At 40.2% G+C, this 22,996-nt stretch overlaps 1 protein-coding gene across 5 annotated transcripts in view; it reads right to left on the reverse strand.

Annotated features, from left to right (window-relative positions):
- Positions 1–2,373: 2,373 nt before the first annotated feature.
- Positions 2,374–22,996, reverse strand: part of TPRG1 (tumor protein p63 regulated 1) — a 164,634-nt gene continuing 144,011 nt past the window's right edge. For all 5 annotated transcript variants that reach the window (XM_004003046.6, XM_042233258.2, XM_042233267.2 and 2 more), the window contains one exon: positions 2,374–7,521. In XM_004003046.6, the coding sequence (XP_004003095.3) occupies positions 7,327–7,521 (195 nt within the window). In that variant the 3' untranslated portion in view covers positions 2,374–7,326. The remainder of the gene's footprint in view (positions 7,522–22,996) is intronic.

Here is a 22,996-nt window from a genome sequence, read left to right on the forward strand (position 1 = left end):
AAATAAAACTACTTTGTTGGGACAGCACCAGTTAGCTGCCTTTATCTGAAGTGTGGCCATATGAAATAGGGAACTGATTTACTTGGGGTAGCTTCAAAGGAAGCTCAAGGACCAAATAGATAAATTTCCAGAGGAAAAGATTTGCATGTAATACACAGAAAAATCTTCAATTCAGTGCAGTCACTTAGCAGTAGAATGTGCTGCTGTAGGAAGCAATGAACTTTCTGTCTGGCAACGCCTTTGCATAAGTTGAGTCTGCCTCTGCTGTGTGTTTCAGTTGAGTACATTCCTGAAATAGGTAGGAAACTAGATGACCTTTAAAGTGAAGTGAAGTCGCTCAGTTGTGTCCGACTCTTTGCGACCCCATGGACTGTAGCCTACCAGGCTCCTCCCTCCATGGGATTCTCCAGGCAAGAGTGCTGGAGTGGGTTGCCATTTCCTTCTCCAGGGGATCTTCCCGACCCAGGGATTGAACCTGGGTCTCTAGCATTCCAGGCAGATGCTTTAACCTCTGAGCCACCAGGGAGTTCCTTCCAATCTCAGTTTCAATAATTTCATAAAGAGTGAGCGGGGAATCTAAAAGGAAGGAAAAGCAGTTTCTGAGATGCATGGGGTAGTCATTGTGGACAGCGTGTGAGACAAGGTGGTAATTCAGATAAACTGATCTCAATGTAGCATCATGATTTCTCATATATACTTGAAACATGAGAGTTAATTAACTGGACATTTTGTTTTCTCACTTCAAATTAGGATACATCTGCTTAGAGGACAACTGTGGTACAATGATTTAGATGATATGCCTTTCCCTGGGTATGGGGATATGCGGAAAGAGCAGTGACTAGGAGCAGGAAAATGGAAGTTTTAGAGTTTAATCCCAGGATTGCTCCAAACTCACCATCTGCTTTCTGAGAAATTTCTTGCAAATTCCATTTAGCTTCACTGAAAAGGAGATTCGTGAGATGTTTACTAAGAACTTTCAAAAACTGAGTGTAAGATAGCTCATCAGATACAAGATCTAGGCTCAGAAGCAACCTGATGACTTCGCCTCTCATATTTCACATGGCAGGCCTGAAATGAAATAGAGCTAACATTTTTTTAATTTTTTTGTCTTGACTTTTGAGGCTAAAGGGAGGATTTTGGAGAAGATGTCATAATTCATCCATGTGACTATAGAATTATCTGAAGAAGTGGCTACATTGGAATGGAGTAAGGTAAGAATTGATCAAATCTCAGTCACTCCCAAGGCCTTAAACTGAGTTTTTTGTTAGCGTCTGAAGATGCAGTGTCTGCAGAGAAATCAGGAGGCCTGGCCCTCCTAACTGCCTTCGGAGCACGTTGTGGGGGGTGCAGACCAAAGTTGAGTTTACACATCAGTGACTAAAGTTTCCTGCCACTAAGCATAAGAAGTCACTCATGAGCAGCGTCCCAAAACCACAGCTACAGGATGTGGGCACAAGCCCTTGTATAATTGTTGGCCAAGAGCCAATGAGCATTCATCCCTGTGCAAATACTTGGGCTTTTTTGTTGTTGTTAACCTTTGAAAACCACAGGCATTAGTCTCTCTCTTTCTTTCCCTTTGGCACAAGTCATCTTCTTTTCTCCACCTTGGTCTCTTGTGTGTAAAGAATTTCTGGGGGAGCTTTTAAGCCTGAATTTAATACGTTTGCACTCCCCTCTCTTGCCCCACAAAATGCCAGGCAGAAGTAAAGCTGCCTTACAAAATATCTGCTGGCTTCCGCAGCTTTGTTTGGTCTTTTTAATCAGATAGGACATCAGAGAGTTCCATGAGTGACCTTAGCCTTTTAAGAAAATACAAGTAATTTCTGGAAATTCCCCCTAAACAACGGTGACCTATTGTTTTCTCATGTCAGAATTAACCCAGGAGCTATGATACACTGATTTAGATGACATGCCTTTTTCTGGGAATGGAGATATGTAGACAGACAGTGGGGCTGGAATAGGAGACTGAAAGCTTTAGAGTTTAGTTCCATATCGCCAAAAAGTCACCATCTGTTTTTGAGCAATTTCTTTACAATTTCTAGGCTTTTGCTTTGTGTTCTGTGAAATGAAAGCAATGGATTAGATGGTTTCTATGCTTCCTTAACCCCAGGGCTCTATGAATTGGCTTCCTTAAGAATGCTTCAGCAAAGGGACAATGAGAGGAGGGCTCAAAGCAAAAGATCCTCATAAATTGGCTTCTCTTTTCTGCCTTAGAGGATGGCCAAGGGGCAGCCTCTGAAAAAGCCCAAGTGCCCACTGGAAGCCTAGGTGTGGTGATTTTTGGCAGTTTCTCTTTTTGTAAGTGTTAAAGAATGCATTAGTTTTGCTTCTGTAACCCCAATTCCCCATATTCAGATATGGAAACAAGTTGAATCTACTCCAGCATGGGAATTTTATTTTTAAATAAAAGAGATGGTAGATCACTTTTACTTAAAGAGACAGAAGAAGAAATTTCTAACCATCAAAACTGCCCAAGATACATCAGAAGACTATGAACAATCTGTCAATTGTTCAAATAGTTTCTGAATGGAGATTTACTGGAAATTTTTTAGTGGAATTTCTTGAATGGATAAAGAACAGATAGAAGAGATGGCCAACCATGACATTTTTATGATGATATACTTTATACTTAATGCCCCTTGTATCTAATCTTATTCCCAATCAGACCTATATTGCCCCTTTGGGAAAATTTACTAGTATAGTTCAGATAATAGCCTGAAGGAAAAGCCCAGGGATACATATAGGTCTCTTGGTTTGTGGGTTGTGGCTGGTTGTCTATCTTATGGACAAGAAACCCAACTGTCCACTGGGAATACCACACAGCAAATGGTAAAAAAATAGTAAGTTCATGCATGTTTGCGTGCTAAGTCACTTCAGTAGTGTCTGATTCTTGTGACTGTAGCCTACTAGGGTCCTCTGTCCATGGGATTCTTCAGGGAAGAATACCGGAGTGGGTTGCCATGCCTTCCTCCAGGTGATCTTTCCCACCCAGAGATCAAACCCACATGTCTTATGTCTCCTGCATTGACAAGTGTGTTCTTCACCATTAGTGCCATGTAGGAAAGCCCCAGAAGGCCCATAGTGACAAAACAATTCCCAGAAGAACTGAATTTAGTTCCCTTGGATGTTGTCTGAGGTTCTACACCAAAGTGGCATTGCTCTACAGGCAGATACTCAATGGTTTTTATTTAATAAAATAATTTGACTTCATTTCATTGAATCCTCCCAAGATCTTTATGAAGTACGCAAAAGAGATAGCATCATCTCCATTTTACAGATGAGGAAATTAAACCTTAGGAAAATTAAGGTAATTTTACAGGGTCTTACATGACTGATTCAACTCTTTCCAGACAAAAAAGGGTGTTTTACCTAATGACTGGGGCTTCCCTGGTGGCCCAGAGGGTAAAGGGTCTGCCTGCAATACAGGAGACATGGGTTTGATCCCTAGCTTGGAAAGATCCCCTGGAAAAGGGAATTGATATCCACTCCAGTATTCTTGAGTGGAGAATTCCATGGACAGAGGAGCCTGGCAGGCTACAGTCCAGAGAGTTAGAGAGTCAGATGCGACTGAGCAACTATCACTACTTAATGATTAACAACAATTATTTAAAGAATTATAAGGTCTCTGGTTTTAAAAGATTTTATCAATCATCCCTTTAGCAATCCCTTTCACAATATTCACTTTAGTCCCTCCTGCTGCTGCTGCTGCTGCTGCTGCTGCTGCTGAGTCGCTTCAGTCGTGTCCGACTCTGTGCGACCCCATAGATGGCAGCCCACCAGGCTCCTATCCCTGGGATTCTCCAGGCAAGAACACTGGAGTGGGTTGCCATTTCCTTCTCCAATGCATGAAAGTGAAGCTCCTCAGTTGTGTCCGACTCTTAGTGACCCCATTGACTGCAGCCCACCAGGCTCCTCCGTCCATGGGATTTTCCAGGCAAGAGTACTGGAGTGGGGTGCCATTGCCTTCTCCTTTAGTCCCTCCTAGTACATGTCAAAGAGCAATGCTTCCCATCCTTGGGCATTTTTAAGTATAAGAAGTTCTTTCTTATCTTAAACTGCCATCCAAATCCCTGAAACCTTTTATCCTCTGGTCATAATTCTGCTTCCCAGGTCCCACTTATCAGTTTCTAGAATATCCCACAAGATGGTCTGTATGAAATATGGAGACAGTTCTTATGTCATCTCTGAGATCACTCTTCTCACACTAAACAGCTTTGGTACCCTATTGTTACAAACTGGACCTCAGGGTTAAGAGATATCACTCTCCTCTCATCTTTTCTTATTTGCTCTGTATCCCTTCAAAGGTCATTTGGGAACAGTCCAACTTAGAAAATTCAAAGGGAATGAATATGCAGAAAGAAGTCAATTGTCAGACTCATCCTTAAATGGTAAATAAAGAGAATGTGCTGGACCTTTCATAGACCTCTGCCAACAAATGCCACTATCTTGAGGCAAATGGGGATTTTCGGGCAGCACTGTTAATAATAATTTGCCAATTGTGCCTGCTTCAGAACCACTGCCAAAGCAATCCAACGACTTTTCATTCCACTACTGTTGACAGGACAGCTAAGGATTTCAACATTTCCTTTTACAGTCTGAATAGAAGTTTCCTGCCTTGGGGACTGTAACAATATTTGCCATCAGGAGGGGAAGAAAAAAAATGTGGGTCCTGGGAAGTGGAAAGAGAGGGAGAGAGGTACTAATGGAAGTAAACAAAGATAAAGACAAAATCAAATGAGAGTTATTCAAGGTTTGGATTTTGAATGCCTCCATAAAATTGATGTTTGTGAAACATCAGAGGACAAATCTTTGAAACTGAGGAAGTAAGGAGGTTGAGGAAAAGTCTTTAAAGTTAGGCTTCACATAATCATCCTCTCCCCCCCAAAAGCTGGAATTTTTAAATTGAATACCAGCCAAGGTGTCTCAACTTTGGGTCTTAGGACAGGCAAAAAGCTGATTATGTTAATAATATATAGAATTCAGCATTAAAAGTCTTTTTTTCAAAATAATTTAAAAATACAATAAAATTGGAAAAAAAAGTTTAGAGATGAAAACAGATGAGATAATCTCCTGAGTTGTTTACAATTAGACATAAGTCAAGGAGAGACAAAGAGGAAATATGAGAGAAAAGAAAATGTAAACAGAATGAATTACCACAGTGTTTTTAAAAAACATGCTTCTTATCCCCTCTAGAATCCATAGACATTCCACAGAAGGCACTTCTAAGACCCAAAAGACAGGAGGTCAGTGACATTCTCATCTGTCTCAACCACAGTGGTCTTACTTCTACCTGTTTTACATATTGGGCATCTGAAACAGATTCATTAAGAAGGAAAGGTCTGCTATTGAAAAATAAAACATAAGAACAATCAATCAAAAAAGGGAAAAAAAAAGCAAAAAGGAAATGAGCCACTGAAAGTTATTGATCATGGAATAATATGACCAAATTTTGGAATCTGGCAACAATGCAAAATGAATTAGAAGAGGCTCAGCTTTGGAAATGATACCAACTAAAAGGTTATAGCAATAATCCAGCTAAACAGAATTTAAAATGTGATCTAATAATATACCTGTGAGAATGAAAAGGAGAAGAGAATATGAAAAATTTTGAAAGAATAAACTTTAGTTTGACATCTGGGCATAGGGCTTAATGCTAAATATGGTCTGTTTGTCCCATCTCCCTTAATTTATATGGTGAAATCCCAATGTGATGCTATTAAGAGTTGGGGCCTTAGCTTATGAGAGCAAACCCCAAATAAATGAGATTTTGTTGCTGATGTTCAGTCACTTAGTCATGACCAACTCTTAAACCTCATGAAATGGGGAGCACACCAGGCTCCCCTGTCCTTCACTATTTCCTCAAGTTTGCTCAGATTCATGTCCATTGAGTCAGTGATGGTATCTAACCATCTCATCCTCTGCCAACCCCTTCTCCTTTTTCCTTGAACATTTCCCAGCATCAGGATTCAGTTCAGTTCAGTTCAGTTCAGTTCAGTCGCTCAGTTGTGTCCGACTCTTTGCGACCCCATGAATCGCAGCACACCAGGCCTCCCTGTCCATCACCAACTCCTGGAGTTCACTCAGACTCACGTCCATCGAGTCAGTGATGCCATCCAGCCATCTCATCCTCTGTCACCCCCTTCTCCTCCTGCCCCCAATCCCTCCCAGCATCAGAGTCTTTTCCAATGAGTCAACTGTTCACATGAGGTGGCCAAAGTACTGGAGTTTCAGCTTTAGCATCATTCCCTCCAAAGAAATCCCAGGGCTGATCTCCTTCAGAATGGACTGGTTGGATCTCCTTGCAGTCCAAGGGACTCTCCAGAGTCTTCTCCAACACCACAGTTCAAAAGCATCAATTCTTCGGCGCTCAGCCTTCTTCACAGTCCAACTGTCACATCCATACATGACCACTGGAAAAACCATAGCCTTGACTAGACGGACCTTAGTTGGCAAAGTAATGTCTCTGTTTTTGAATACGCTATCTAGGTTGGTCATAACTTTTCTTCCAAGGAGTAAACATCTTTTAATTTCATGGCTGCAATCACCATCTGCAGTGATTTTGAATTGGTGCCCTTATAAAGGAAGCACAAGAAAACTCTCTTGCCTCTTTGCCTATAACGATATAGCAAGAAATCTGAGCCCCAGAAGAGGGCCCACACCTGACCAGGTTGGTACCCTAATCTCAGAATTCCAACCTCCAGAACTGTAAGAAATAAATTTATGTTATTATCCACCCAGTCTGTAGTAATTTTGTTATAGCAACCCAGACAGACTAAACGAGATACTATATGGAATGTATTTGGCAAGAAGATTAAAGACATCAAAACTGATAACTGTGACTATTAAAATCTCATAGAGAAATCCAGAATTTTGAAGAAGCTGAATATAAGTGGCTACTGATATAGATGATCAGCAGACAGAAATGCAAAATTGAATCTTAAAGAAATACCAGGGACGGGACTATGAATTTGGAAGTCAGGATCCAAGGGCTGAAAATAAAGACCCGGAATGTGCCCACATTTGGAGGACTGAGAAATAAGAACCCAGAGGGTCTGCCCTGAGTTTATGATCAGGTATTTATTTGATAATGTTATCAATATACTTAAGTGAATGTATTCTCTGATTTTAAGAAATTTCATAAAAGATCTGAAGTGTGCATTTATCAGTCTAATCAAATTTTTGATCTCCTAAGATACTAAATATTTAAAATCATGTGATATCATTTAAAAGTAGTTGATTATTTCAAACTAAAAATATGGTGAGCTGAAACAGAATCTTCAATAATGATGTAGCTATGGATGATGTATTTATCCACCAAAAAGAGTATCAAAAACCAATACTCCCCCGGGCAAGGGAATAGCCAAGTTTGTTTCGGTTTCCAATGAATGACATTAGCCCAGTGTAGGTCTCAATCAAAATGGGTTCAGTGAGCACCATCAATCCCTTTCCTCTTCCAGATTCAGTGGAATTCTTGTGGGTATTCTGGATAGCTGGAACAAGCTTAGATGTGAACGCAGACAACTGAAGAGGAAAAGAAGACACAGAATTAGTGAGTGCAAAGTAGGTCCAGAGACACACCCTCCCCAGCCAGTCCTCACAAAAGTTGACTGCTCTCCTGGAGCTGCACTTATTCTTACTACTTAAACAGAAATCATTTCTTGGAATTGTTAATATTGCTTCTGGTAGTCTTTTAATAGATTGATCTGTTAATACATTTTGTACATAATAAAATTAACACCTTATTTATTTTTCATTATTCATAACTTGTACAACATTAAGAAGTCAGTTTAACAAATATTTGCTGATAGTCTAGTATGGATCAGACACCTGTCATGTACTGCTGAAGATTCAGACAAGTGAGATATAGCCTCTGCCCTCATAGTGTGTGTGTTGCTTCAGCTGTGTCTGACTCTTTGTGACCCTCTGGAATGTAGCCCTCCAGGCTTCTCTATCCATGGGATTCTCCAGGCGAGAATACTGGAGTGGGTTGCCATGCCCTCCTCCAGGAGATCTTCTCAACCCAGGAATTGAAACTGTGACTCTCACATCTCCTATATTGGCAGGTGGGTTCTTTCTTTTTTGCCACTTTATCTATTTTTTAATTGAAGGATAATTGCTTTATAGAATTTTGTTCTTTTCTGTCAAACATCAACAAGAATCAGCCATAGGTACACCATGGTTGATCTCTCCCAAACCCCCCTCCCATTCCACTTCCCATCCCACCCTTCTAGATTGTCACAGAGCCCCTGTTTGAGTTCCCTGAGTCATACAGCAAATTCCCATTGGCTATCTATTTTACATATGGTATTGTAAGTTTCCATGTTACTCTTTCCATGTGTCTCACCCTCTCTCCCTTCTCTCCCCAGGTCCATAAGTCTGTTCTCTACGTCTGTTTCTCCATTGCTGCCCTGCAGATAAATTCATCAGTATCATCTTTCTAGATTCCATATATATGTGTCAGAATATGATATTTATTTTTCTCTTACTTCACTCTGTATAATAGGCTCTAGGTTTATACACCTCATTAGAATGACTCAAATGTGTTCCTTTTTATGGCTGAATAATACTCCATTGTATATATGTACCACAGCTTATTTATCCATTCATCTGTTGATGGATAGGTGAATGTACTTATTATATGCAGGGTACATCATGAGAAACGCTGGGCTGGATGAACCACAAGTCAGAATCAAGATTGCCAGGAGAAATATCAATAACCTCAGATACGCAGATGACACCATCCTTATGGCAGAAAGAGAAGAAGAACTAAAGAGCCTCTTGATGAAAGTGAAAAAGGAGAGTGAAAAAGTTGGCTTAATGCTCAACATTCAGAAAACTAAGATCATGGCATCCAGCCCCATCACTTCATAGCAAATAGATGGGAAAGCAGTGGAAACAGTGGCAGAGTTTATTTTGGGGGGCTCCAAAATTACTTCAGGTGGTGACTGCAGCCATGAAATCAAAAGACGCTTACTCCGTGGAAGGAAAGTTATAACCAACCTAGTATATTAAAAAGCAGAGACATTACATTGTCAACAAAGGTCCGTCTAGTCAAGGCTACGGTTTTTCCAGTAGTCATGTATAGATGTGAGAGTTGGACTATAAAGAAAGCTGAGCACAGAAGAATTGATGCTTTTGAACTGTGGTGTTGGAGAAGACTCTTGAGAGTCCCTTGAACCTGCAAAGAGATCCAACCAGTCCATCCTAAAGGAGACCAGTCCTGGGTGTTCATTGGAAGGACTGACGTTGAAGTTGAAACTCCAATATTTTGGCCACCTGATGCAAAGAGCTGACTCATTTGAAAATACCCTGATGCTGGGAAAGATGGAAGGTGGGAGAAGAAGGGGACAACAGAGGATGAGATGGTTGGATGGCATCACCAACTCAATGGACATAAGTTTGGGTAAACTCCGGAAATTGGTGATGGACAGGGAGGTCGGGTATGCTGCAGTCCATGGGGTCACAAAGAGTTGGACACAATGAGCGACTGAACTGAACTGCACTGAACTGAACTGCACTGACTGTTGATGGACATCTAGGTTGCTTCCATATTCTAGATGTTGTAAATAGTGCTGCAATGGACATTGTGGTACATGTATCTTTTTCAATTTTGGTTTCCTCAGGGTATATGCCTAGGAGTGGGAGTGCTGGGTTGTAAGGTGGTTTTAGTCCTAGTTTTTTAAGGAATCTCCATACCATATTCCATAGTGGCTGTATAAGTTTGATGAGTGGGTTATCTACCACTGAGCCATCGGGGAAGCCCACATAGCAGTGGCACTATAATAATATAAAAGAAATGAACTTGTAATGATCATACAAAGTCCATGAAAACAAACACCAAAAACAGGCACAAGATATTAAAAAACAAAAAACAAAAGAAATCATATATGGTTAGAGGATCAAAGATGACTTCCAAAGAAGACATTTGAGACAATCCTGTAAGGGGTAATAGAGTTTCAGCAAGTGAAATGAGGTTAAAGAGGGTCTAGCTGACTGCTGCTGTTTTTCTAACCCAACATCCTTCTCTCCATTTGAGATTCTTCTACAAATAAGAGTGCTTCAGGGCTTCCCTGATGGTCCAGTGGATATGAATCTGCCTGCCAACGCAAGAGACACAGGTTTGATCCCTGATCCAGGAAGATCATGTATGCCACAGAGCAACTAAGCCCATGCACCACAACTATTGAGCCTGTGCTCTAGAGCCCAGAAGTCACAACTACTGAAGCTGTCACACCTAGAGCTAGTGCTTCACAGCACAAGCTATCTAACCATCTCATCCTCTGCCACCCCCCTCTCTTTTCTTTCTCATTGCACAGAAGCCAGTGTAATAAGAAGCCTGCCCACCACAACTAGAGAATAGCCCCCACTTCCCACAACTAGAGTAAAGCCTGCACAGCGACGAAGATCCAGCACAGCCCATAAATAACTAATTTTTAAAAGATTAAAAAAGAATGCCTCTATTTTCCTTTGGAGAGCCATGTTCTTCCATTTAGTGCAAATAGCTTAAGTGGAGCTGGCTTTAGTACATGACTCCGTTCTAACCAATCAGAGGAATCCATAAGAGATTGGTTTAGGTGTGGGCACATGACCGATGCGTCTGTGAAACATATCATCCAAGTCCAGAGGTATTCATGGTCATTTTGGCCACACAGTGAAAGCCTGACTGAGACTGAAAACAATAAAAGTGAAAGACCTAAGACATGAAGACGAGAAATTCTTCACAAAGCCATCCGAGTTACTAGATCAGCCTACCCTGAATGTTAAGTTAGATGAGTTAAAAAAAAAAAAAAAATCACTCTTTTGGTCAAATCAGGTTGAACTGGGTTGAGAGGAAGGTAATTCAGGGAGCACTGCAAACAAAGATATAAAGGAAATGAATTAGGAAAGCCCAGATCTTTGTATTTCCAATTAGCTCATTTATATCCATTAACTCATTCCAGTATAAGCCACTAAGATAAGTAAACGAAGGTATCATTATTTCCATGTTAGAAATCAAGGCTCAGAGACAGTAAATGATTTTGTCCAGAGTTACTCCATTTTCTGCACAATGGTAAAAAGGAATATTAGGAACAGGAAACTATTCACAGTGTGATCCAAATATGCTTTCTAGTCAACTGGCTTGCAAGTCTAAATTAAAACTTTCAAAGTATATTCCAATATCCATATAAGTCATTATACATATTCAACCAAGTGACCAATGTTTTTCCTTTACTCCATGAGGAGGGCCAATCTTTGCTTTGAGGGACTAATACAGAGTGATGATTCAATGAAGAAAGAGAAGCCTGTAGTTGTTACCCATAATCACATTTTCAATATAAGTTTTATCCTGGACTGTTAATTTTATACCAAATTGCCCTTGGGCAAACCACTTCTCCATTGTAGCCTTAGTTTCCTTGTTAGTAAGAAAAAAATCTAAAATTTAGAATATATCCATCATTACTATTTGACCTAGTCTACAATGGACAAGGGGCTTCCCTGATAGCTCAGCTGGTAAAGAAACTGCCTGCAATGCAGGAGACCCTGGTTCGATTTCTGGGTTGGAAAGATTCCCCTGGAGAAAGGATAGACTAACCACTCCAGTATTCATGGACTCACCTGGTGGCTCAGATAGTAAGGGATCCACCTGCAATGCAGGAGACCTGGGTTTGATTACTGGGCTGGGAAGATCCCCTGAAGGAGGGCATGGCAACCCATTCCAGTATTCTTACCTGGACAGAGGAACCTGAAGGGCTACAGTCCACAGGGCTACAAAGAGCTGGATAAGACTGGAGTGACTTAGCACAACACAGAACAGCACAAAAGCAACAAAAAATAGGAAAGAAAGAAAAGCCATGCAAATAAAACTTGTGTGATTTACTTGTTCTGTTACCTTATCATAAATTCACTTTCCTTCATGAGCCTCAGCTTACTCTTTTGGAAAGAGGCATTGGAATCTATGGTTTGGGGCTAATTTTGTTGTTTAGTTGCTAAGTCATGTCTGACTCTTTGTGACCCCATGGACTGCAGTACACCAGGCTTCCCTGTCCTTCACTATCTCCCACAGTTTGCTCAAATTCATGTCCACTGAATTGTTGAGGCTATCTAACCTACTCATCCACTGACCCCTACCCATCTCCTTTTGTATTCAATTTTTCCCACCATCAGGGTCTTTTCCAATGAGTTGACTCTTCACATCAGGTGGCCAAAGTATTGGAACTTCAACAACTCAGAAGTTAAAAAAACAGTGACTTTATGATAAACAATATAAAGTTTGCTAGAGTGCATAGATATCTGTGGGTTTTCAATAAAGTAATAACTACCTAATTAGATAATGTCAAACCTCAATTTAAACTCACTTCCCTGACTAAAGAATCTAATAGATAAGTAAGGTTTTTCTTGTTTACCATTAATTTCAGGCTATAGTGACAAAGACAGAGGGAAGTTACCTCTTATTATTACTCCCAGCACCCTCTTTAAGACCTTAGAATGGATTTAAATATTACGTGTTACTGAATGAAACGAACTGTAGTCATATAGCCTGGAAATTCTAGAAAGGAGGACATCATTCCTCACGGAACACTCCACCAGTGCTTTGGTGACTGTATAAGAAAAACAGCAAGTGTTCTTTCTTAAGCTTCCAAAGAGAAAAGCAACATGGGAAGAATGAATTAATTCCAATAACAGGAGAATTTAATTTAATTGCTATGTTTAAAATCACAAAGTAACCAACGTCAGAAGTGATCTTAAGTGTACAGATTCCAGTCATTCATCTATTGTTTTATTTGCCTTGCCTCATACTTTCTAAGAACCTACATTCCTCTACATGGACATACCCACCTCACAGCAATCTAACCATGTCCCTGCCAACACTGAGTATAGTCGGGGAAAAAAGTATATTTCCTTGCCCAAAACTAATGGTTAGATTTTGGAAGAATCATTTAATCTCCCTGGATCTTAGTTTACATATCTTAAAATGGGAAAATAATAATGATGGTAAATACCAACTTCATCAGACTATTGTATGAATCCCAGTGAATTGCTCAAAAATATTTTAAAGCATACTATTTATAGATGTAAATATTATCTCAGGCAAGAGTTTAGATTCCTTAGTCCTACTCCTTTCGATTCCAGACTTTGAATGCCAGTTTCCTTAATATGCATCATAGACTTGAGAAAGTATTTTTTTTAATCTTGTGATATGCCCTATTTTAAAGCAATAAAAATTCCCTGGATGCCAAAGGATATATATTAAATTCTATTCAGAAACCATGATTTCAAAAGACATGGGTTGAGCATCAAAGTATCTCTTCCAAGGTATTTATCAATTATAAAGGAAAAATACTAAATTTACAAAGGAGCGATCTGGCATACACCATCTTAGTCAAATGATTAAGGTTAATATCTGTAACAAGGCATACAGGGACAGTGAACCTGCAATACGATGCAGTGAAAGGACACAGCATCACTTCTGCGGTATTTGTGCCCTTAAAAAAGTAAACTTCAATCTAATCATGAAAAAACATCAGCCAAACCCACCATGAAAACATTCTATCAAAAGTCCCGAGGTCATGGGGAAAAAAAGAAAAAAGAAAGACAGAGAAACTGCCATAGTTTGGAGGAGAATAAAGAAACAGAATAATTAAATATAACATGGACTCTTGGATTGAATCCTGGAGTACACAGAAGACATTAGGAAAAACAAAACAAAAAGCTGATGAAATTTGGATAAGGTCTGTATTTTAGTTAATAGTACTATGAAAGTGAAAGTGTAGTCACTCAGTCATGTCTGACTCTTTGTGACCGTGAACCAGGCTCCTCTGCCCATAGGATTCTCCAGGCAAGAAGACTAGAGTGGGTTGCCATTTCCTTCTCCAGGGGATGTCCTGATGCAGGGATAGAACCTGGGTCTCTTGCATTACAGGCAGACTCTTTACCATCTGAGCCATCAAGGAAGCCTTGCTACAGTATAGTATTGTACTGTTGTTTTATTTCTAGGTTTTGATACCTAGAAGTATTTTGTATTATAGTTATGTAAGTTTCTAGAAGAGTTTGAATGAAATTCTAATATTTAGGAAAGAATTCATGTTCTTAATTTTTCAAAGGGATATAGAAAATAATCAGTCTCGATACTTTTTGAAACTTGTTTCTTAGAACACTACATTCCCTTATAGTTTGGGTCACCATATCATACATTATTCAAATCAGAAGTCTTTTGAAAAGCAAGAAAATGCTATTATTAATAGTATTTAAAAAACACACATGACTGAAGTCTTAGGGAAAAGTTAGGGAAGAAAAGCTACAATCACATCAATCATAGCTGCTTTATTTTTATCAGTTTTATATATTTGGGTTCTGAGAAAGGTTTTCTTTGTAGAAAACTTTTCCTTTAAAAAAAAAAAAAACTCCACTGTATTAATCTTGCCTAAGAAACTCTCTGATAGTCTGTTCAATCCACAAGGAGTTATAATGCCCATGCTCTTATTCATCTTTCACAACCAAGCTCAAATCCTTTCTCTTCCACAATGCCTTCCCAAATAGTCAAGGCAAAAAATACTTTTTATTCTATCACATTTCATATATGCATCTCAAACATTTCATCCAGTTTTCTGAGAATCAGAGTCACAAGTATGGCTATTCATCTATACAACTAATCTAATATTTCTCTACCTTGGAATTATTGCTATTTGGGGCTAGGACATTATTTCCAGCAGGAGAGTATGTCCTCCAGATTTAAGAAAGCTAAGCAGTAGCACCTCACCCCCAGGGGTGACAATCAAAAGTGTTATCCACATATTGACAATGTCCCCTAGGGATAAAATCGTCTCCTGCTGAGAACCACTGAACTAAAGGAAGTATGCTGCTGCTGCTAAGTCGCTTCAGTTGTGTCCAACTCTGTGCGATCCCATAGACGGCAGCCCACCAGGCTCCACCGTTCCTGGGATTCTCCAGGCAAGAACACTGGAGTGGGTTGCCATTTCCTTCACCAATGCATGAAAGTGAAAAGTGAAAGGGAAGTCACTCAGTCGTGTCTGACTCTTTGCGACCCCATGGACCGCAGCCTACCAGGCTCCTCCGTCCATGGGATTTTCCAGGCAAGAGTACTGGAGTGGGGTGCCATTGCCTTCTCCGAAGTATAGAACATGATATATCATGAGTATTCAGATCAAACAGATCTGGTCTTACATTGTTAATGTGGTTCTCACTAGCTGTGTGATCTTGGGCAAGTCTAACCTTTCTGAATTTTATAGTTGGTCTTCTATAAAATAAGGATATTAATAGCATCAAGCACTTTCCAAGGAGTGGTGGCTGCACTGGCACAGGAGGGCTGAGAGGAGCTACTCCATGCTCAAGGTCAGGAGGGGCAGTGGTGAGGAGATAACCCCTTGTCCAAGGTAAGGAGCAGCAGCTGTGCTTTGCTGGAGCACCCGGTAAGAGATACCCCACGTCCAAGGTGAGAGAAACCCAAGTAAGATGATAGATGTTGCAAGAGGGCATCAGAAGGCAGACATACTGAAACTATAATCACAGGAGGCTAGTCAATCTAATCACATGGACCACAGCCTTGTCTAACTCAATGAAACTAAAGCCATGCCCTGTGGGGCCACCCAAGACAGGCAGGTCACGGTGGAGAGATCTGACAGAATGTGGTCCAGTGGGGAAGGGAATGGCAAACCACTTCAGTATTCTTGCCTTGAGAACCCCATGAACAGTATGAAAAGGCAAAATGATAGGATACTGAAAGAGGAACTCCCCAGGTCAGTAGGTGCCTAATATGCTACTGGAGATCAGTGGAGAAATAACTCCAGAAAGAATGAAGGGATGGAGCCAAAGCAAAAACAATATACAGTTGTGGATGTGACTGGTGACAGAAGCAAGGTCCAATGCTGTAAAGAGCAATATTGCATACGAATCTGGAATGTTAGGACCATGAATCAAGGCAAATTGGAAGCGGTCAAACAGGGGATGGCAAGAGTGAACATCGACATTCTAGGAATCAGCAAACTAAAATGGACTGGAAAGGGTGAATTTAACTCAGATGACCATTATATCTACTACTGTGGGCAGGAATCCCTTAGAAGAAATGGAGTAGCCATCATGGTCAACAAAGAGTTTGAAATGTAGTACTTGGATGCAATCTCAAAAAATACATAATGATCTCTGTTCGTTTCCAAGGCAAACCATTCAATATCACGGTAATCCAAGTCTATGCCCCAACCAGTAACACTGAAGAAGCTGAAGTTGAACGGTTCTATGAAGACCTATGGAGAAGACAATGGCACCCCACTCCAGTACTCTTGCCTGGAAACTCCCATGGACAGAGGAGCCTGGTAGGCTTCAGTCCATGGGGTCGCTGAGAGTTGGACATGACTCAGTGACTTCCCTTTCACTTTTCACTTTCATGCATTGGAGAAGGAAATGGCAACCCACTCCAGTGTTCTTGCCTGGAGACTCCCAGGAACGGTGGAGCCTGGTGTGCTGCCATCTATGGGGTCACGCAGAGTTGGACACGACTGAAGCGACTTAGCAGCAGCAAAATGAAGACCTACAAAACCTTTTAGAACTAACATACAAAAAAGATGTCCTTTTCATTATAGGGGACTGGAATGCAAAAGTAGGAAGTCAAGAAACACCTGGAGTAACAGGCAAATTTGGCCTTGGAGTACAGGATGAAGCAGGGCAAAGGCTAATAGAGTTTTGCCAAGAAAATGCACTGGTCATAGCAGACACCCTCTTCCAACAACACAAGAGAAGACTCCATACATGGACATCACCGGATGGTCAACACCGAAATCAGATTGACTATATTCTTTGCAGCCGAAGATGGAAAAGCTCTATACAGTCAACAAAAACAAGACCAGGAGCTAACTGTGGCTCAGATCTTGAACTCCTTATTACCAAATTCAGACTCAAATTGAAGAAAGTGGGGAAAACCACTAGATCATTCAGGTATGATCTAAATCAAATCCCTTATGATTATACAGTGGAAGTGAGAAATAGATTTAAGGGACTAGATCTGATAGTGTCTGATGAACTATGGACTGAGGTTCGTGACATTGTACAGGAGACAGTGATCAAGACCATCCCCATGGAAAAGAAATGCAAAGATGCAAAATAGCTGTCTAGGGAGGCCTTACGAATAGCTGTGAAAAGAAGAGAAGCGAAAAGCAAAGGAGAAAAGGAAAGATATAAACATCTGAATGCAGAGTTCCAAAGAATAGCAAGAAGAGATAAAAAAGCCTACCTCAGAGATCAATGCAAAGAAATAGAGGAAAACAACAGAATGGGAAAGACTAGAGATCCCTTCAAGAAAATTAGAGATAACAAGGGAACATTTCATGCAAAGATGGGCTCGATAAAGGACAGAAATGGTATGGACCTAACAGAAGCAGAAGATATTAAGAGGAGGTGGCAAGAATACACAGAAGAACTGTACAAAAAGATCTTCACAACCTGGATAATCATGATGGTGTCATCACTCATCTAGAGCCAGACATCCTGGAATGTGAAGTCAAGTGGGCCTTAGAAAGCATCACTACGAACAAAGCTAGTGGAGGTGATGGAATTCTAGTGGAGCTATTTCAAATCCTGAAAGATGATGCTGTGAAAGTGCTGCACCTAATATGCCAGCAAATTTGGAAAACTCAGCAGTGGCCATAGGACTGGAAAAGGTCAGTTTTCATTCCAATCTCAAAGAAAGACAATTCCAAAGAATGCTCAAATTACTTCACAATTGACTCATTTCACACACTAGTAAAGTAATGCTCAAAATTCTCCAAGCCAGGCTTCAGCAATACGTGAACCATGAACTTCCAGATGTTCAACCTGGCTTTAGAAAAGGCAGAGGAACCAAAGATCCAATTGCCAACATCCACTGGATCATGGGAAAAGCAACAGAGTTCCAGAAAAACATCTATTTCTGCTTCGTTGACTATGCCAAAGCCTTCGACTGTGTGTATCACAATAAACTGTGGAAAATTCTGAAAGAGATGGGAATACCAGACTACATGACCTGCCTCTTGAGAAACCTATATGCAGGTCAGGAAGTAACAGTTAGAACTGGACATGGAACAACAGACTGGTTTCAAATAGGAAAAAGAGTACTTCAAGGCTGTATATTGTCACCCTGTTTATTTAACTTCTATGCAGAGTACATCATGAGAAATGCTGGGCTGGAAGAAACACAAGCTGGAATCAAGATTGCCAGGAGAAATATCAATAACCTCAGATATGCAGATAACACCACCCTTACGGCAGAAACTGAAGAGGAACTAAACAGCCTCTTGATGAAAGTGAAAGTGCAGAGTTAAAAAGTTGGCTTAAAGCTCAACATTCAGAAAACAAAGATCATGGCATCTGGTCCCATCACTTCATGGGAAATAGATGGGGAAACAGTGGAAATAGTGTCACTTTATTTTGGGGGGCTCCAAAATCACTGCAGATGGTGATTGAAGCCATGAAATTAAAAGATGCTTATTCCTTGGAAGGAAAGTTATGACCAACCTAGATAGCATATTCAAAAGCAGAGACATTACTTTGCCAACAAAGATCTGTCTAGTCAAGGCTATGGTTTTTCCAGTGGTCATGTATGGATGTGAGAGTTGGACTGTGAAGAAAGCTGAGGGCCGAAGAATTGATACTTTTGAACTGTGGTGTTGGAGAAGACTCTGGAGAGTCCCTTGGACTGCAAGTAGATCCAACCAGTCCATTCTAAAGAAGATCAGTCCTGGGTGTTCATTGGAAGGAATGATGCTAAAGCTGAAACTCCAGTACTTTGGCCACCTCGTGCAAAGTGTTGACTCATTGGAAAAGACTCTAATGCTGGGAGGGATTGGGGGCAGGAGGAGAAGAGGATGACAGAGAATGAGATGGCTGGATGGCATCACTAACTCGATGGATGTGAGTCTGAGTGAACTCTGGGAGTTGGTGATGGACAGGGAGGCCTGGTGTGCTGCAATTCATAGGGTCGCAAAGAGTCGGACACGAAGCGACTGAACTGAACTGAATAGCATCAAATTCATAAGTCGTCTACAAAGATTAAACTTTAATAAATAAGGATTTGTAAAAGCTCTATGCAGTTGTGCTCACCTGCTAATGTCTTCCAGGAATGTTTGGGGAAGAATATAAGATTAATCTGAAACTTGGAGTCATATTGCAAAGACATTAAAGGAAGCCTATTGCCAATAATCAGTATTGTCAATAAATAATTAACTACATCATCATCTAACTATGATTTCTTAAAGTCCAAAGCTCAGTTCACCTCAGCTTTTCCATGGGTAACACCTTCTTGGTTGTCAGGATGCCTTTCCACAGATTTTATATATATATATATATATATATATATATATATATATATATATATATATATATGAAACTGGGTTACAGAATGCCTCCCCAGTCCTCATTGTAAGTTTTATTTCATGAGAATTCTCTGTGGCCTCAGAATCAAAATGCTGGAAGGAAAAAGTTGACACTACTTTACATTCAGTGAACTTGGCATTTCACTCAAATAAGATGCCCTTCATTTCTAGTCATTTCTGTGAGCTCTTTAAGAAGAAGATGGACCGTGAAGACAGAGGGACAAGATGGGCATGGAGGAGAGGCAGACAAAAGGCCAAGTCCCCAGGCTGGCTCTTGAGCATTTCAAACACCTGAACTTAATCTGTGTGACAGAAACGTGGTGTCATTTGATATGAATGCCACCAGCCACATACTTTTCTTTAAAAGCTTTTATACGCCCACCCCTGGCTCCCTCTTTTATTCCAGCCTCAAAAGCAGAGGGTCAAGTTTTAACATCTCCGATTACAGAAGGCCTGTGTGCTGGTTAGGGTAAAGGATAGGTGTGTGGTATGTGTGTGTGTGTGTGTGTGTGTGTGTGTGTGTGTGTGTAATATTCTTGACTTTACAGCGATTATTTACCAGCTGAGTGACTGGGCCCCTGGTTTGCTTCAGGTGCTGTCTGCCAGCAGTTCACTGCCCGGAGTCTCAGTTTTCCTTATTACAACCATCTCTTGCTTCCTGTTTACCCTGGGTAAAGAGACCAGGTTTCATGCCTGCAGGCCCACATTCCTTTGCTGAGCAGGTTTTCCAAGCCTCAGGCTATAGGTTTCACCCTCCCATTGTAGCAAGTGAAGCATGTTGAAATAAAAAGTAAGTCCATCCAACACCCAACAATGGAAACCACTTGGGAAGTCGCACAACTGAACACAATGTTTATATCATCCTTGCACGATTATTTGGAATTATCTTTATAGATACACTGTGACTGTGAGTATGTTCAGGAGTATAGAGCAAAAAAGGAGAATGAGGCAGAAGCTTTTTTTCCTACAAATTCTGATTTCTTTCCTCATCCTATTCCATTTCCCCAATCCTCCCCATGCATATATGCACATGCACGCGCACACACATACACCCACACACTTTAGCTTAAGTAAATGACTCTTTGTCCAAGAACATTTTATACACGTTTGTAATTTGCAGCTTCTAATCATGTATTTTTTTACTTAAAATGTCTTTCTGCATCTGCTTTTATGGCTAAATCACTCTTGAGTTTCACATCAAATGTTTCCACATTTGTTAACTTCTGGACTTATCTATTCTTTTTGCTGGGCTCTAATAGAATGCTTTGATTCTATCAACAGTATTTGCACATTAAATTATAATTTGTTAAGTACCATTTTTGCATTCTCCCTCTAGACTATAAATGTCTTGAGGGCAAAATCTGTTTTATTCTTCTTGCTATCCCAACAATGAGGGCTTCCCTGGTGGCTCAGCAGTAAAGAATCTGCCTGCCAATGCAGGAGACTCAAGTTTGATCCCTGGGTTCCAAAGAGCCCCTGGAGAAGGAAATGGTAACCTATTCTAACAGTCTTGCCTGGGAAATCCCATAGATAGAGGAGCCTGGCAGAATACAGTCCATGGGGTCACAAAAGAGTAGGACACAACTCAGCAACTAAACAAACAACAAAATCCCATTGATTATCCACTGCATTGCTCTGCATATATTAACAGTATGCCAGGTGGACACTTAACAAATATTTGTTAAGGAATGCCATGGCAATTCAATGGTTAGGACTCAGTGTTTTCATTGCCAAGACCAATGAAATTAGTCATTCAATCTAGGTTCAATCCTAAGTCAGGGAATGAAGACTCCAAAAGCCGAGCAGCCAAACAATTAAAATAACAAAAATTAACAACTAAATAAATATTTGTTCAGTCTATGTGGTGGGAGACCAGGGGGTTAAGAATATAAAGTTACATTTGATTACTAAAACATTGGTTCAGTTTCATAATTCCCTCAAAAATAAGAAGAAAGATGCCAGACAAAAGTAAAAAAGGGTTGTCTGTAGCTCACTTTGATTAGGCAATAGAGCATTCATGATCTATTCACTATTATTCTAAAGCTCTGGACTCAATCACTAGTTCCTCTCAACAAGACTCTCCACACAATCAAAGAATCCATTAAGACAATGTGAAATCAAGCACAGTTATCAGTTAGATCCTTGATCTATAATTTGCTTAATAAATACCACTCTGCAACCTGTCTTCACTGATTAAACTCACTTTAATTGTTCCTGCAAATCACAAGCCCACCAAGCTTCATATAGATTAGAGAATATAACACAAGATTCCTTTAATTGCCCCTTATCAATCATGCCTCTAATTATGGGTAGCCGTAGCGATGGTGACTTAAGTTGATTTTCAAAACATGGAGCTAATCTTGACGGTTCAAATTGGTCAAGATTCTGACCATTTAATTGGGCCTACGTAAGTGTCCAAAAAATGACTTCTTGATGTCAGAGGGCCAAAAACTCCACCCTCAGATCATGCTGATGCTGCCATTTTCTGAATATGCTTCCGAAGAAGAAGTAGTTAATTCAGATATGCCTGCATGGAACACGGATCACCTCAGCTTTTTCTTGCCTCCAATCACCTTTCTCCATGCCTCAGACCACCCTGCTTCTTTATCTCATAAATATCTTAAGCCTCTTGCATTTGGGGAGGGCAGATTGGAGATCTGTTCTCCTTTCTTCTTTTTTGGCTCTTGTGAAGAAATCCTTTCTCCACCGAAAACCTCAGCATCTAAGCATTTGGCTTGCTGTGCATTGGGCAAATGAAACTAATTCTGTAACAAATGGTTAAAAGAAGAAAGACACGGCTAGAAGTTGCAAATATAAAGTGGATGAAACAATTAAGAATAACTGACCTTGGTTGTAAAAATATGATACCGTATCCTACCCTATCATGTATCATAGCAGTGACTATGAATATGCACACACAGAGATGTCTTTCTGGTTTTTAGGCATTTCGTTGAGCATTAACAAATTATTTGAATGTGGAAATACAGTTATTACTATAATACCTCAGTCAATTCACTTAACCACTCTAAGAACCTTCACTTTTAAAGTGGAGATAGCATTCTGACCTCAAGAGTTTTTGTTAGTTGAATGCCATGAAAACATGCAGACTGTAATTAATAAATATCATGTAATTACAAAATTTATATGAAATTATGTCCTGTAATAATAAAAGCAATACCAAAAATGTTATTTTCTATTTTCACAACTGTTTTATATGAGTAATGCAAAGTATGTGAATGCGCAGATTGAGAAAGTAAGGCTTGGAGGTAAGCAAGAATCTGGAAAGAGGCCACCTGACTATCATACTTATCAGATGTAGTAATGATGTAGAGTTAGTGAGATAGGTAAAAGAAGTAACAAATTTTGACATAGTATTTCATAAATTGATGGGGATTTTTTAGATCAGTGCTAAAGGACTTAGAGACAGTATAAATTTGAGTTTGAGTGCAATTTACCCATTAATGCTCCTTCCTCAGGTACCTTTCAGCCCAATCCATCCCGTGACTCAGTTTTGCCCCATTGTTGAATGATCTGACACCTATATTACCAGTTCAACTTTCTCTCTTGAGCTTCAAACAGACCTAAATTTCTAACTTCCTGGCAACCAGCTCAACTCCACATGCCATGAACATTTCAAACTCAACATGTCCTAAACAGAA

This window comes from Ovis aries, chromosome 1 (assembly GCF_016772045.2).
Source record: "Ovis aries strain OAR_USU_Benz2616 breed Rambouillet chromosome 1, ARS-UI_Ramb_v3.0, whole genome shotgun sequence".
Taxonomy (NCBI): Eukaryota; Metazoa; Chordata; class Mammalia; order Artiodactyla; family Bovidae; genus Ovis; species Ovis aries.